The sequence below is a fragment of the Balaenoptera physalus genome (assembly GCF_965194825.1).
Source record: "Balaenoptera physalus genome assembly, chromosome: 12".
NCBI lineage: Eukaryota > Metazoa > Chordata > Mammalia > Artiodactyla > Balaenopteridae > Balaenoptera > Balaenoptera physalus.
The window spans coordinates 65,676,334-65,692,548 of record NC_138897.1 but is presented as its reverse complement, the minus strand read 5'-3'; the positions used below and the strand labels follow the sequence as shown (position 1 = coordinate 65,692,548).

At 44.2% G+C, this 16,215-nt stretch overlaps 1 protein-coding gene across 6 annotated transcripts in view; it reads right to left on the bottom strand.

The window, feature by feature from the left end:
- Positions 1-16,215, bottom strand: part of PTPRM (protein tyrosine phosphatase receptor type M) — a 745,633-nt gene that overhangs the window by 47,432 nt on the left and 681,986 nt on the right. For all 6 annotated transcript variants that reach the window (XM_082418591.1, XM_082418592.1, XM_082418587.1 and 3 more), the window contains one exon: positions 12,027-12,124. In XM_082418591.1, the coding sequence (XP_082274717.1) occupies positions 12,027-12,124 (98 nt within the window). The remainder of the gene's footprint in view (positions 1-12,026; positions 12,125-16,215) is intronic.

The window sequence follows — 16,215 nt, the reverse complement described above, 5'->3', positions numbered from 1 at the left end:
AAAATATCCTTCGATTGTAAACGCTCCTCTGCCTACAGCCTTATGTCTCTCCCTTCCTTTCTTGGCTAAGCTTCTGACAAGTTTTAACTCAGTCTACACCTCCTGATTTTCTACTCCTGCCTCGACCCTGCGGACTGCCTTCCATCCTCACCATCTGGAGGGAGTCATGCTGTTTTCTGTCACAACATCCATTTCATCCATCATCCTTCCTGATACATCTTTGACTTCCTCTTGGAGACTCACTTCATTCCCATGGGGTTGCTGGTCAATTAGGGGCCCAGGACGGCCAGGGATGAGCACGAGAACCGACCCGGGCGAGATGATGCTCCGTCCTCGTGATTTGAATCCTGAGCACAGTGAAAAAGCCCGGGAATTGTTGGCACCCGTCCTCTGAGCGCCTGCACCCTGGCCAGACTGTCTGGCTGTAGGGCTCCTCCGATCACTGGCCCTCTGGATTTGCTGCCGTCTTTCCTGTCTGTGTGCAAGTCTTATTCTTCAAAGCAACATTTTGAGCTCCTAATATTCTTCCAACAAGTGTCCCTTTGGCTTAAATTAGCCTGAGTTGATTTCCGTTGCATACAGTCAGAGAACTCTGGGAGGTCATCCCTCTGAACCACTCAGGCAAAAGGTGACCTTCTCCTTGTTAAATCCAGTGACTCTCTCCCTGCCCTGGGACTGCTTCCTCTCTGTAGCATCGCCATCATGATCCCCTCTCCACGTCGCTCCCTCACTGCTCCTTCGGGGGCTCTGTGTTGGTCGCAAGAAGAGGCCCAGTTCCTCACATGCACATCTGCCTCTCTACGACAAAGCCTCAGTCTCTCCCCCTTCCCCACGTTCATTCTGAACACAGCTGCAGTGTCCCTTCGGGGTCCTGTGGTTGCCTCTGCCTGGAGCACCCTGCCTTCTTTGCTGATTCAGTCCCAGTTGCTCCTCCACACTCAGGCCCATGCACCGCTTTGTCTGGGAAGCATTTATTGACAAACCCTCCATCCTCAACTCCCGGTCTGATGAGGTACCTTCTTTCTGAACTACTGTAGCAGCACTCTGCAAAGCCTTAAGCATAGGATTTAATCACCTTGTTTGACTCCCCATTGCTGTGGACAGGCATACACTTAATGCCTTTGTAGCCGCGGCCTCTTGTGTGTGTACACACTGGCTGGTGTGTAGCACACGCTTGGTAACTGAGGGAGTCCCCTCCCACCTGCTCTGCGATTTTCCTCTGTCACCTTCCCCCTTTCTCTTCTTTTTTTAAATTGAAGTATAGTTGATTTACAATTTGTGTTAGTTTCAGGCACAGCAAAGTGATTCGGTTATATACACACATACATATCTATGTATCTCCACATATCTATATATATTTCTATTTTTTCAGATTCTTTTCCCATATAAGTTATTACAGAGTATTGAGTATTGTTCCCTGTGCTATACAGTAGGTCCTTGTTGGTTATCTATTTTATATATAGTAGTGTGTTAATCCCAAACTCCTAATTTATCCCTCCCCCTTTCCCCTTTGGTGACCATAAGTTCGTTTCCTATGTCTGTGAGTCTGTTTCTGTTTTGTCAATAAGTTCATTTGTGTCATTTTTTAAGATTCCACATATAAGTGATATCATGTGATATTTGTCTTTCTTTGTCTTACTTCACTTAGTATGATCATCTCTCCCCTTTCTCTTCTTGGACCTTCAATCTTTGCTTCCAATTCTGTCTTCTCTTCAGACTCCCAGTTATGCTCCTATCTACCCTACACAGTCACACACACAGACACACACACACACAGACACACACACAGACACAGACACACACACACCCCCCCACAAACACACAGACACACACAAACATGCACACACAGAGACACACACAGACACACAGCGGCAAACACACACACTGACACACACAGACACACAGACACAGACACAGAGACACACACACATGCAGACACACACACACCAACCTCTATCATCACATCTTGATCCTGCTTCCCTCTAGGTGCTGCTTCATCTCTTTCCTTGGATTCAATTCTCCAAGAACAAGCTACACTAATGTCTTCACCACACATGTAGCCACTACTCCATGGCCATTGGGGTCCTGGTTCTATGGCACACTGCAACCTGGTAGGTACTGATGACAAAGTGAAATTATAATGGAGCCATCACAGTGCAGGCAAACAGAGATGGAGGCGGGCGGCCATTGAGGACCCGGCTCAGACACGTCCCTGCACCACCGAGAACTTGAACTTCCTGTGACACACCAAACTCAAGGACACCAGCCATTTTTAAAACAATATCTGACAGCTGCAAGCTACAAGTTTCCCTCTTGTAACTATGCAACCATTTCAGACCCCAACCAATCCTTGCTTAATCGGCACCCTCACTTCTTTCCAGCTTCGACTGTAATTCTTGATAAACAGCTCATGTAACCGTGCAGGTTTTGCTTTTATAAGCCTCCCCCATTTTGTAGTCCACAATTCAAGTCTTTCTTCAATCAGTGTCTCCCGGGCTGCAGTCCTAACAAACCCCCAGTAAACTCTTTATTTCAATCAGGTCTCTTGTTTCTGAAGTTTTGGTTAACAACACTGAACTTAGTTGTTCACAGGGAGGTCCTGGGGAATTGTGGAGAGAGCCTGGGCTTTGGAACTAGACAGACTAAGACTCAAATTCTAGCTCTACTCTGTGCCCTTTGCCAAATTACAACTGACCCTTGAACAGCATGGGTTTGAACTGCGTGGGTCCCCTTATGAGCAGATTTTTTTTTTTTTTTTTCACTAAATACAAGCACTACTGTACTACACGATTCGAGGTTGGCCGAGTCCACAGGTGTGGAACCTTGGATATGGAGGAACAACACGCACATACAGAGGGCCGACTACAAGTTACAAGCAGATTTTCAATTGAGCGAAGGGTTGGTGCCCTTAACCCCTGCGTTGTTCAAGGGTCTACTGCATTTAACCTCGCTGAGCCTTAGTTTATTAATTTTGAAAACAGGACTCTTTGCATCTCATAGGGCAGCTGTGATAATTAAGGAAGTAAGGCTTGTTCAATCATTTAGGGGAACGCCGGGCGCAGAGCAGGTGCTCAATATACTGTGTTCCTTACCATCCCCCGCAGTCCCACGCACCTCGCTCTCCGCAGCTTCCCTCACGCTGCTTACCTGCATCTTCTCCTACTTGTCACGGTTCTGGGTCTCGTGGTTATGCCCCATCTCTCTTGCTCTTCTTATCTGACTCCATCTCTAGCCCTTCCCCCTCACCCCGCCCCGCCCCTAGATACAGCCGTCCTCCAGGGCTGTCTTCAGCCCTCTTCTCTCTCTTTCTGCCGAGGATGCCATGCTTCTGTTTCAGTGGTTATCACTTCACATCATACTTTTCTGGTTTGCTTGTCTTTCTCTTAGATTGTGCCAGGTCTTTTCATCTTGCCCTCCCCAGTCTAGCCCAAAGCCTAGCACATAGTAGATGCTCAATAAACGAAGGGAGAAGTTCACATTTCATACTTGGTGTCTTCAGCTCATGCATCCCTCTTCCTGGAAAGCCCCGCATTGTTCATTCAGAGTCTCAAACTCAGCATGCCCAAAATACATTGATGAATCATGTTACGGCTTTATTAAAACTGCTCTTCTTTTCTTCCTTGGTGGGGAAGGGAAGGGATACTCATTCTTGGTTAATAGCCTTTACATCAATCCGAGTCACAATGGTAGAAATCTGGGTTCATATTCAAGCTCTTATCAGCATCCCCAAATAACACCCAAATTATGTGTCTCACATAAATTCCAAATGCCACTGAGATAGGCTGGAACCTGGGACCCTTTACTGGAGTGCTTGTACCTGAACGAATGTCTCCTCCAGCAACAAAATACAAAGAAACTATAAGGGACTAAAAATACCTGCACATGTGCAGTTGGGGCAAACTATGAATAATAAGATACAAAAAGGCCACAAACCAACTGTCACTTCTGAGGTGCCGGGAGCAAAAGCAGGGCTGATCCCAGCACCCGGCACCACCCAGGGGGCGGGCAGACCACCTAAGCCACTCCTCTGGCCCCACCCACCAATCCACGCCCACCCTCACCCCATTTAAGGGACCAGCTCGCCCCGCCTCAGGGAGCGAGCAAGGGCACCTGTTTCTTGTTTTCTCTCCCTTGTGCAGCAGCACGACCCCCAGTAAAGCCTTGCTTGGACCCCTCGTCTGGCCTCTTATCAATTTCGATTGATTACATAGTCCAAGGACCCGGGTGGGTATCACCCCTGCCACAGTCCGAGCCCACCACGTCCCTCACCAAGTCTTGCTCTGGCCTACCCTGTCTCCATGCCCTTCTGTAACCCTTCTAAACCTTTCTCCAGTGGCCACTAGAACTGTCTCTCAACAACATTAATTAGGACATAGGACGCACCAGCTTCATGCCTTCCGTACACCACACAAGCACACCCTCTACTCCCTGCTCCTCCTTTGCCCTCCTAGAAAGGCATTTCAGACCCCTACGGACAAGACCTCAACCAGCCTCCAGCCTCCGGGTTCACAGTACCTCCCCATCAGGGCTCCAGCCACCTGCGTCAGACCACTCGCTCCTTCCTGATCTTTCATTTACTCCCCTTTCTCTGTGTTTTCCCTCAAGTGGTTTCTGTCTCATTCCTGCCATTTAAAATCTCTTCTCCCATTTAAGTCCAGCTCCTCACTACCTCCTCCATGCAGTCCTCTGAGATTCCCTTAGGCAGACTCAGTCCCTTCACTAGGGTCACCATCACTCTGACTTACGTGTATCATAGCTGATGGTTTGAATGTTCGCTAATACCATAGTTTACATTCTTCCAGGACAAGTGAATTATAAATACCTTTGTATTTCTTAGTGCCTTGGATACAGTAAGTGTATCATTAAATGTTGCATACATTGTGCTGAAAAGGGATCAGAAAGCCCACTTTTGGGTTACTTTGTGAACAAGACAAATCAGGCTCTTGGGTTGATTTTCTAACTTTTTACAGAGGGGACCTGAGATCGTTGGGCCGAGAAAACCTCAAAGGTTCACAGGGCCGCTACGGAGTCTTCTGTACTGGACGATCTGGCTTCGTGGAGGGAGGGGCTTGCAGGGGGCCCCTCTCCTGCTGCTGATGGCTCAGGACCAGTTAGGGCCTCATTTCTTGGGTGATGTGCTGGAGGAGGTGACATGAAACATGGCAGGGCCTGGGTGGGAATCGTCACAGGCCACGGTGTAGACTTCCTCTTTTCTCCTAGTTTTGTATTAAAGTTATGGAGAGAGGCAAGTCTTGAATCAGCTACATTAATATGACCGCTGAAATGGTTGGTGGTAGATCAAAATGGAGAGGAATACTTATTGAATGAGTATAAATTCATCAAAGGTTAAGGCTATAATTACCCAGGTCACAAAATGTCAATCTTAAATATTTAATTCATTAAAAAAAGATCGATGAAAGGCAATCGTGAGAGTTCAAGACAGAAAAATTTCAGCGAAGTCTTCAAAAAGAATTTGTCTCTTCCCTTTCATGTACAAATTGGAACAACTTAAGAAATTTTGTAAAAACTATTATTATTTTGTCCTGTTAGGCATTACCTATGTTACTTTTACTATTAAACAGTATTTCCCCATGTTATAAAGGGGAAAATCTTGCTTCTCTCTTGCTTCTTCCATTGATCCTGGATCTGGTGGCTTTTGTAGAAAAGCAAATGTTCTTTGTTGTATGTGACAGGTGCACTTGAAATCTTAATATACCTTCCTTGCATGTGAATTTGACAGCTAATTCTGACGAACAGTGTTCATTTTTAACTTTTTTCTTTTGTCACCCTTTTAGTGATAAACGTTGTGAAAGGAATTATAGGTCAACCTCTTTGGGTAAATGACAACCTTTAAAGCATCCGTTTAGGTGGCCCCCTCGCATCCCTTACATTGATGGGGGTTAACATCTCTGGTCTCTACTTCTCTTAGCTCCAAACGCCTTTATCACCTGTTATCAGAACTATTCAGAGCAGCTCAACAATAATTTTCCTACATGACTCTGAGACCTCATTTGGCTTTTTAATAAACAGTCACATTCTAATGAGGCCTTCATAAAACTGACTAAATATGTTTAGAAATCATTAGCTTAAATTACCAGTGGAAAAAAATCTCCTTTGGGAGGCCCCCAGATTTGGTTCTAAGACTTTTGGCAGATGAATTAGTACAACAACACAACGGAGTCCTGAGGCTCTGCGTAAACGGTGTCAATGGGAGTGCCTGGGAAACAGGCGATGGATAAAGAGCTCAGCGTCCCTCGGGTGGGTTCATTAAAGAGGGAAAACAATCACAGCACATCCGGCGCAATTTACGTGCCAGGTGTGCAGCTGTTGCCAGGTGCCAGGGAAACTGACAAGGGTCCCTTGCCACAACACACGGGCTGAGAGGGACTCACGGGGGTGACCAGGAAGTCTTAGATAATGACAGGTCCTGGCAGATGTACCGGGGACCCCGCTGGAGGGAAGTGCAGTGTCTGAGTCTTCTGCACAGGTGCTGCGACAGGGAAGGCCTCCCAGCGGCCCTAACACCAGCAATTACAGCGGCCTAATGTGGAGCGCTGCAGGGCAGAAATCTGGGGAAAGCTGCCTGGCTCTGACTTAATGAATCAAGTCTGTGTAAACAAACAGTGTTCCCGGGCTCATGCCTGATTCATGAAGGACACACTGCGTGCACTCAACGTGATAAGTAGCTAGTTGCTCCCCTTAAAACCATGTCATTTTCATTTCTTCAGTGGTTTGCTGCTGCTGTTGCCAAGCATGGAAAATGGAAACGTCATCTCTCAACAAATGTGCAGGATGAACAATGGGAAACAGCCTGGAAAAAGATTCGACTTTTTCCCGGAGGGCATGTGACCTTTTGTCAACACCCCCAAATCACACCAGACATTTCAAGGACAGATGCCATTAAGTGCATTACTAATTGAAGACAGGTTGGTCCAAGAGGCTGATGGTAACAGGGGAGGACTCTCCAGAGCTTGCCACGTCCCCACAAACCGGGTAAGGATTTGCAAGGATTTTTTTTTTAGTAGGCTTCCCAGACCTAAAATTACTGAATTTCTGTGAGCCTGTGGGCGTCCATTTATGGCTGAACTTGAACGCTGAGTCTCCTCTTCTGCTGCACACTGTTAGCTGAAGTGTCCACGGTTATTTGTCAGAAAGAAGAGTTTCCATCAAAAATATCAACAGTGGCCACCCTGTATGGGATGGGTCCAAGTGCCTGATGGAAGGAAGAGAGACCACTACTGCCTGGCCTTTCTATTTGCTATTATTCCAAGGCAGGTAACTCGGAATGAAACTTGCATTCCAGCAAAAGGTGCCATGTCCAACAGACAGTGGGCTTTGGTGTTTGAAGCTTTTTTACTGTAGTAATTTTTTAGCACAATCTTCCTTTGACTTGTTAGCCAAAGACCATGCTGTCCTGATTTTTCCTTAAAGGAAGAGGGTTTATCATATGAAGACAGCTCACCTCTTGTTGAGACAGGCTGGGACCTGGGACCTGGGACCCTTTGTTGCAATGCTTGCACCTGGCCAAATCTCTCTTCGAACAACAAAATACAAAGAAACCACAAGGGACTAAAAATAACTGCGTGCATGCACAGTTGGGGCAAATTCTGGACAAAAGACACAAAAAGACCAAAAAAAAAGCCCAACTGCCACATTTGAAGAGCCAGGAGCAAAAGCAGGAAAAGCAAAAAGCAAAAGCCCCTGCACACAGCACCACCAAAGGGGTGGGCAAACCACCTAAGCCACGCCTCCGGCCCGACCCCTAGACACATCCCTACCCTCACCCCATATAAGGAACCAGCTCACCCTGCCTCAGGGAACGAGCATGGGAACCTGTTACTTGTTTTCGCTTCCCCCTGCTGCAACATGGGCCCCAATAAAGCCTGGCCTGAATTTCTTGTCTGGCCTCTTATCAATTTCTATCGATTAAGGAGGCCAAGAACCCTGGTTGGTAACACAGTCACTGAGTCCTGAGATAGCACACTTCGGAATTTCAAATAAGCAAAAAATACACGTGTGCCTTTATTTTTAAAAAATCCAGTAGTAGTTGTTATTTTTAATAATTATCTACTTTTCAAAATAATTTATCTTGGGACTATTTTAAGTGAGCTCCGATGCAAATATGTAAAATCTGGTAAATAACTTTCAAGGAATACAGTTATTGGGAAAGCAAAGCAGTGCGAAGCAGTCTCCAGATCTCTCTTGCTCCTTACCATACTAGGCAGTCAACAAGTATTTGTGAGATGAGTGAAGATTCAGGATGAATCATACGTTTCAGGGGAAGAAACAGATAAAATATTTAGCTTAGCTGTTTCACAGTTAACCTAGCAGACGTTAACTACTCTCTGATACTAAGAGGGACGAATTCGCATTCATTCACTTTGTTGGGCATTTCCTGAGTGCCAGGAGGGAGAGACCAAAAATTTGTAAGGCTGTCTCCTCCCTGAAAGGAGCTTGCTTTCTGGTGCAGTTGAATTTTTTTTTTCTCCAGTGGTCATTACTGCTTTCATAGCAAAATACTGATTTGGGGTGAAAAAAGGTAATTTATAGATACCACTGTAGGTCTTAGCTTTGATGGAGAAAAGGTAAGGGTTACATTAATATCTATGTTTACGTAGTCCTCAGAATGGGGTGGGAATTTCTCTAACCACCTGACATGTAGAAACTCATTTAATCTTTACAAGATCCCTATGAAGCAGGTGCTATGACATCTCCACCGCCCACGTGAGGGGTTGGTGGTGGGGAGCTCAGCAACTCCCCCCCACCCCCAACTTCCTACCAGCTCTCCTGCTCTGTCTCCCAGGAGACAGGGAATTGAGAGAAGTAAATGGTTTTTACACTGTTAGTATGTAAACTAGTGCTTTGCAAGCTTTTCTACTTTACACAATGGGCCCATAGCTTCTCCTCACTTGTCTTGTCACTTTACTAATATCCTTTATTCTACAGAAAATTTTACATTTTAATAGTCAGTTTTCCCCATCCTTTTCTTAACGTGTGGAGATTTTGGTATATTTGAAACACTCTTAAAACAAAGGCCATAAATATTTTCCCCCATATTTCCTTCTAAGTTTAAAACTTTCGGTCTTTATTTAGTATTCATTTTTGGGCTTTTTTTTTTAGTCCACATGAATAACCAAATGTCTCAGTTCAATTGATGGAAAAGCTCATGCTTTTCCCACTAATTACACATTTTCCCACAAATGCCTACATCAACATCTGGGCTCTTTTTTTGATCTGTTGGTGTATTTATTTCTTCCTAATTTGTGGTATCTATAAGTTTCCCTTTTGCTATGTCCTTTTCTGGTTTTGATATCAAGGTTATACTAGCCTCTTAACATAAAATGGGGCAGTAGTCTTTCTTTTTCTCTTCTCAGAATAATTTTTATAAGATTTGAATTACCCATTCCTTGAATATTTAGCAGAATATACCTATAATACGTTTGGGACTAGTGCTTTTCCATGGGTCACTTTTTAACTATAATTCACTTTTTAATCATGATTGTCTCTTCAGAATTTGTTTCTTTTTGAGTCAGTTTTGGAAAATCATATTTGTCAAGAAAATTACCTACTTTATCTAAATTTTCAAATTTATTGTTACTCATATTATCTGTTATGATAAAAAAATGTATTCTATTCCCAATATTTGTTACTTTTGATTTCCTTTCTTCTGATTGCCAGATATTTGTCAATTTCATTAGTCTTGCCACAAAACCTTTTTGATTATGGTGATTTTTATTATTGTTTCTTTGATTTTTATTTAATAACTTCCTGCTCTGCTATTATTACTTTCTTTTTTCTTTCTTTAGTTGTACTCTGTTGCTCATTTATCTTCTTGAATTAGAAGCTCAGTCATCTAATAACAACATTTAAGAACATAAATATATATATATATATATATATATATATATATATATATATATATATATATATATATATATATATATATAGTTTTGGGTACCATTTTCTTTGCATCCGACACATTTACTAACTGATGCTTTGTGATTCACAGTTCTAAGAATTTTCTGAATTATATTACGGTGTTTCGCTTTGACCAGTGAATTAGTGGAAGTGCTTTCTCACCCAGAGCCTAAGTGAAGACCCATTTGCTTCTGTGTCATTTCCCTGTTCTGGTGCCGGGCTGGCTTCCCTCCCCAGTTCCCCCCACCCAACCTCTCCCTTTGTCCTTTCTTTGAGCATCTATCATTTGTGGGTCTAGGTTTTATGTGGCCATCTCAGTTCAAATTCTTAGCATTGCACATGTCCAAGGTGTTACCTCCTGTTCTTGGTGGGCTTTAAAACTCAAGATCCAAGCTCGTGAGACCGAAGCCCTCCCACCCTCTCACTAAGACCTACACGCACCATCGCGCCTGTCCTCCAGCGGGCAGCTGCCGGGCCCACCCTTGCTGTGGTCTCTCGTCCTCACTTTCTGGTCTCTAGTAGTTTACTTTCTTGAGAGCTAAGCTAAACACTTTTAACATATATGTTTACATATACATTTATATTTAATATTAAATACATTAAAACACATTTACATTTTATCTAGAATTTCTAGATGTTTGTAGGAGGAGGATCTTCAGGTTATTGATTTGCCATTTTTGCTAGGATTGTAAGTACCTCCCACTTCTCAATGTCTCTCTTCTTCCTGGTTTGTGCTTCCTGATACCTTCTGAAAATCCATTTTTTTAAACAGATTTATTGAAGAAGTATACCTGATGTACAAAAAACCTCATGTGCACAATTTGATGGGTTCTGACACATGCAGACATCCTTGGCACCATCACTACAACCAAGGTCATAGACAATATCCACCACCTCCTGTGGTTTCCTGTGTGCCTTTGTTCTTGGCGCATGCCCGTGTGTGTGTGTGTGTGTGTGTGTGTGTGTGTGTGTGTGTATTAAGAGCACTTATCGTGAGGTCTGCCCTCTTAACAAATCAAGTACGCGATGCCTATTGTTGACCACAAGCACACTTTGTACAGCAGATCTCTAGAACTTGTTCATCTGGCATAACTGAAACCTTATACCCACTGAACATCAACCCCCCACCTCTCCCTCCCTGCAATCCTTGGCAACCACTCTCTACTTTCTGCTTCTAAGAATTCGACTATTCTCCATCATTCCTATGAGTGGAATTGTGCAGTCTCTGTCCTTCTGTGACTGGCTTATTTCACCTGGCGTGATGTCCTCCAGGTGCATCTGTGTTGTAAATGGCAGGATTTCCTTTCTTCTTAAGGCCAACAGCCAATCTTAAGAAACAACCCCTTTATGGTTTCTGCCCCAATATCTCAATTCAAGGCTAATCTCTAGGCTGAGGGTAGATCTCACAATGTCAACCTCTCTAAGAAGTAATGGGTCCTCCAGCAGAACCATAGAATTGGGGCCACTATTTAACAAAGCAGTTGCACCCTGTGTATCTTCTCGTTTTAAAATTTCCCTTTGGAAAGAATCCTGTCGCATCCCACGACCAAGATCTTAATTACTTAAGAAATTCCTGGTTAAATAAAAATAGCTCCTCCGTAGTCAATACAGATGAAGTAACCCAAGACCTTGGGGGGGGCGGGGGGGCGGTGTGTGGAGTGTGGTCTCCACTTTACAGGTCAGGAAAGGGAGGAAAGGAAAATCTAAGCGAGAGGAGATGTTGGATTTCTAAGCCCAGGATTGACTCCAGGCCTGCTGGCTGTTCTCAGAGTGGATTTCCCCGAGGTGGGGAATGCGGTCCTGTCTCCTGGGGGCTCCCATTGTGTTCTGACACCCAACAACCAGCATGCATGCTTCGCCGTGTTTTTGTGTTGTTGTGCGCGCAATATAGCCGGATAACAACTGCTTTTACATCTTGAGTGCCTTTTCTGTCTGTTGCTATCACAACAAATGAAAGCAATTCAGGCTATGTTTACTGATAATTTATAAGCAAGTGCAGCAAGCGAGAGGAGGAGCCGTGGTAGCTGATAGTTTTGGAAGGACACACACTGCTTCCAGAGCTGGCTAAGCAAGGAACAAATGACCAGCAGGCGGAGAGGACCACTTACCCTCCCCACTTCCACCAGGTTGGTCACCATGATGACGCTCGCTGTGTTTTCATGCCACACCATCCTCCAGAAGTCATAGATGGTCTCTTGCATTGGTCCTGCAGCAAAACACAGCAGAGACTTTTGTTTTCTTTGTGAGTTTGCAACTGGAAAATTTCTGGGGCTTGCAAAGACATCTATGGACGGCCACAGGCAGTCCCCTTACTTTTCTAGGTGGACAGAGCTCTCCTTCTAGTGTTGGTGCGAGAGGGTATTCTTCCTAAAACGACACCCTTAGAAATACTGAATTTTTCACTCATGGTTGAATTTTCTCATGTCATCCAGTGTATCTGCATTTGAGCTCTTTTGCCCTTCTTAAACGACTGCCGTGAAAGAAAGTTATTTCTTCATCATTTAGCCATTTATCTCCATAATACTCAAGAGTGAAATTTAAAAAAAGAAATGGGTACCATTACTCTTCCTGCTAACGACTGGCAGATATCCCGGGAAACGGTATATAGAATGAAATGAGCATCTATAGGAAAAATGGCCTTTTCTTGTTTCTAATATTTTTCTTATTCTGTGCTATCTGTCAAATCAATCCTTTTTAAAATTTTCGCCCGACTCCCTCAAGCGAGAGAGGAGTTGGATTCAAGCAGTTGTACTTCCTGTCACTGAACGTGACCGGGATCTGCTGCCCCAGCTCTTGGGATCTGAGTATTAAAAAGCTCTTTTTATGGACTGGGGAAAAAAGAGGGAAAATATGGGTTATAAAATGCCAGTGCTATAGATACTGTAATAGGTATGGAAAGCTGGAACTTAAACTCTCTTTTAATGCAGATTTTTAAAAAACCCAAACTCGACTTTATGCCCATGCATGTCTGAGGGTCTACATGTAACAGCATAAATCTTTATACGACCAGCAGACGTGTGAGGACAGGAGAGGAAGACAACTTCAAAGGCATGGAGAGTCACGTTACACGGGGACTCGGAGGGGCATTTAGGGATGGGTTGGGACAGCTGTGATGCTGTGTTTGGACGCTGCAGATCACTGGGTCTGGAGCTCAAACATGTGCGTTTGAGATCTGCCTCTGGCTCTGAACTGGCTGTGTGATTTGGGGCAAGTTACTTGGGCCACTGAGACCTTTAGTGTCTGCATCTCTCTTTATCCACATACTGATTTGAGGAACACGTCTCAGGGTTATTTTAAGGATTCGTGGAACGAATGCACACTTAGGCATTTTACACACAGCCAAGCGTCAGAACAAAACAAGGTGCATTTACCTTAAGATATTATAAGGAATGGAGGGAGATAAGTTGGAGGTATATTTAAAGCAATCTGGGCTATAAGTTGATCAATTTTTAAGCCAGGTGATGGTTACGTGAAGATTCATTATACAATTCTGTTGACTTTTGTACATATTTGAAATTTTCTATAAGTTTTTTTTTTTTTTAAAGAGATATATTATCATTGAGTGTAGAATTTGATCAGTAAAAACAGAAAGCTTTCTCCATAAATTATTTTGCAGAAGTCAGTAGGTTAAGCCATAGGTTAGGAAGAAGAACTTGTAGCCTTCATTTGCCTTATAAAATGAACATTAAGGAATTTAACTCAAACCTTCTAAAGCCCAAGGTAATAAAAGAGTTGAAACTGCAAAAACAAAGACCGAAACAAAAATAAAAAAAACAAGGTGCATTTAAAGATATTTATTAATGGTCACTCATTGGCTGAGCAATGGGGGCACAGCCGGGGGCGCCTTCAGTCATCTCCCCTTCCTCTTGACCGATTACCAGTTGGTTCCTGTGTACCTTTTCTTCTTCTTCCTCACTGTCAAGCCTCATTCCTTCCTCTCTGGAATGCAAACATCTATCGTTCCTCCTGCTGCCATGGCTACACTCTTCCCCTCCCCGTGAGAACGCCTCCAACTCCTGAGCCTCTGTGTCGAGTCCCCTTATGGGACCTTGCACACTGCCCACCACGAAGCTGCGCCTGCCATTTGGCCCCGTCCCTTGGCATGTGCGTGCCATTCTCCTGAGGCACAGGCTGAAGATTTCAGTGACTTCAGTCAAGGTTACAGGGGACACAAATAAACATCGGATTCCATCAATCACTATGCTTCTAGCTTTCGGGGAGAGAGGTGCCTCCGTTGTGTACTTAACAGCTTGTTACTTACTCACAAGGAAAAAATACCCTGAGTCCATCTTTGTGCAAATAGATAGCCTTCCCAATGTGACCCCGAAACACAGGGCTGACACTTTCTGCTTCCTTCACTAGATGCACAGGCCTGTGCCACCTACTCTGAAACTTCTAGAAACAGTTCTGATGACAAGGGCTACCGTGGATGAATCAGATGTCCCAGCATGGCGGACGGCGAGTGCCTTCAGGGAGAAAGCCCCCTCTCCCTTCCATGCCCAACAGAGACATTCACGGCTGGGGGCAAGTTCCCAGGTGCAACTCACTCGCCCTTTCTTGGCTTCAGACCCTGTTGTTATGACTTGTCTCAAGTTCTGGGGGGTGGGGAATGTGGCTGTCGTGGTTTACTGCTCTTTCCTTAGTGTCTGTGGGATACCCAGCACATAGCAGCTCAATGAATAAATGAATGAATAAGTCTGTATGCATCAGGATAAACCATATTATTTACTATTATACTGTTATATTAAATATAAAAATATTAAGTAATGTTAATAGATAATATTTGTATGAGTCCGTTTCTTGACATATTTCAGAGATTATCTGTAGAAGCTTGAAAGCACATTGCCTTTACTCCTTCCCGATTCATAGAAAGGGGGGCATCTTTTGCAGGAGCTTCTTCAGAATGAGCGTGATGGTTACCCAGTCCACAGAGCGCCGCCGGGCAGTGCTGCAGGAGCTGGTCCCAACCACTAAGCAGGTGGCTCCTCTGAGTCCCCCTGCCCCGAGGCTTTGCCTCCAATCTTAACTCAACCCATGATCTGGAGCCAGAGTGCGATCCTGGCTTCCACTAACTGTTCTCCGTCGAAGGCAGTGGTTCTCAACTCTGGCTGCATATTACAATTACTGTGGAGCTTCTAAACAATTCTGATGTCCTAACCCAAGAGACTCTGCATTTATTGGCCGGGGCCGGGGGTTGGGTCTCCTGGGCAAGGACCACAGATCTACAGCATCGGGGCATTCAGCTCCACCTCCGACCTGTCACGTGGTCTCCTATGGAGGTGGAACTGTGGAACACCCAAGATTTGTAGGTTTTGAATCTACTGAATAGTCTAAGCCGTATACAAGCTCTTTGAATCAAGAAATCCCAATTCTTTCTGATTTAGAAGGAACTTCCCTCGTAAAATATTATCTGGGAACATGGCTGTGCCATTTTACCGAGGGGCAAAGCGGTAGTTAAGGTGACACAGGTTTTTAAATGTTTACTTAGCTACGTTCGGGTTACCTTTAAAATAAAGGGCGTTTATAAAAATCAGTGGCTCACTTGGGTGATGACAATGATCACTAAATCATCATTTAGTCTTGATGATTTTCTTACCCATTGACCTGGACTAAAAAAAAAAAAAAAAAGATCAGGAGAGAAGAATGCATTAGGTGAGGGTCTTTTTAGTGCTAAAATTAGGACAGGTATCCAGAAGAACTAAAACAGTTTGGGGCTAAGATCTGAAAATGAATTTGAACACAAAGATTATTCTAAGTTGATCTGAGAAAGAAAAGAATTGGTGCTAGAAAAGGTCCCCCAGCCTCCTTCCCCCACCCTCCCTGTGCAGTTTTGCCCTGTTCTTCCTTGTTCCTTGTCCCTTGTCTCTTCCCTCCTTCCTGGGTGGCACCATATGCTGTTGGATGTGAGTGTGGTCCCCTCCTGCATACCACTCGGCTCCTCCCACACTTGGTCCCACACCTGGGGCAATTCAGTGATGAAACTGCTCAGGTGGGCACTGCAGAGTCTTATCTTGGCTGATGATTCAAGATATTTTCATGAAATGTTCATTCAAATCTTGTGTTTTTTTTTTTTTTTTTTTTTTTGGAGGGGGAAACACGGAAGAAGGCAGGAACCCAAAGGTAAGGTTTTTAATGCAAAATTTGTCAATCCTGTTTTCCTTTTCTCTTCAGCATATTTCAAATTATTTCCTGAGACCCGAATACATTATGATTCAGAGATACATGTCTCCAAACAAAATCAAAAAGCACACTGGAGGCTGGGGCGGGGTGACCTCACTGACACCATGTGGTTTTAGC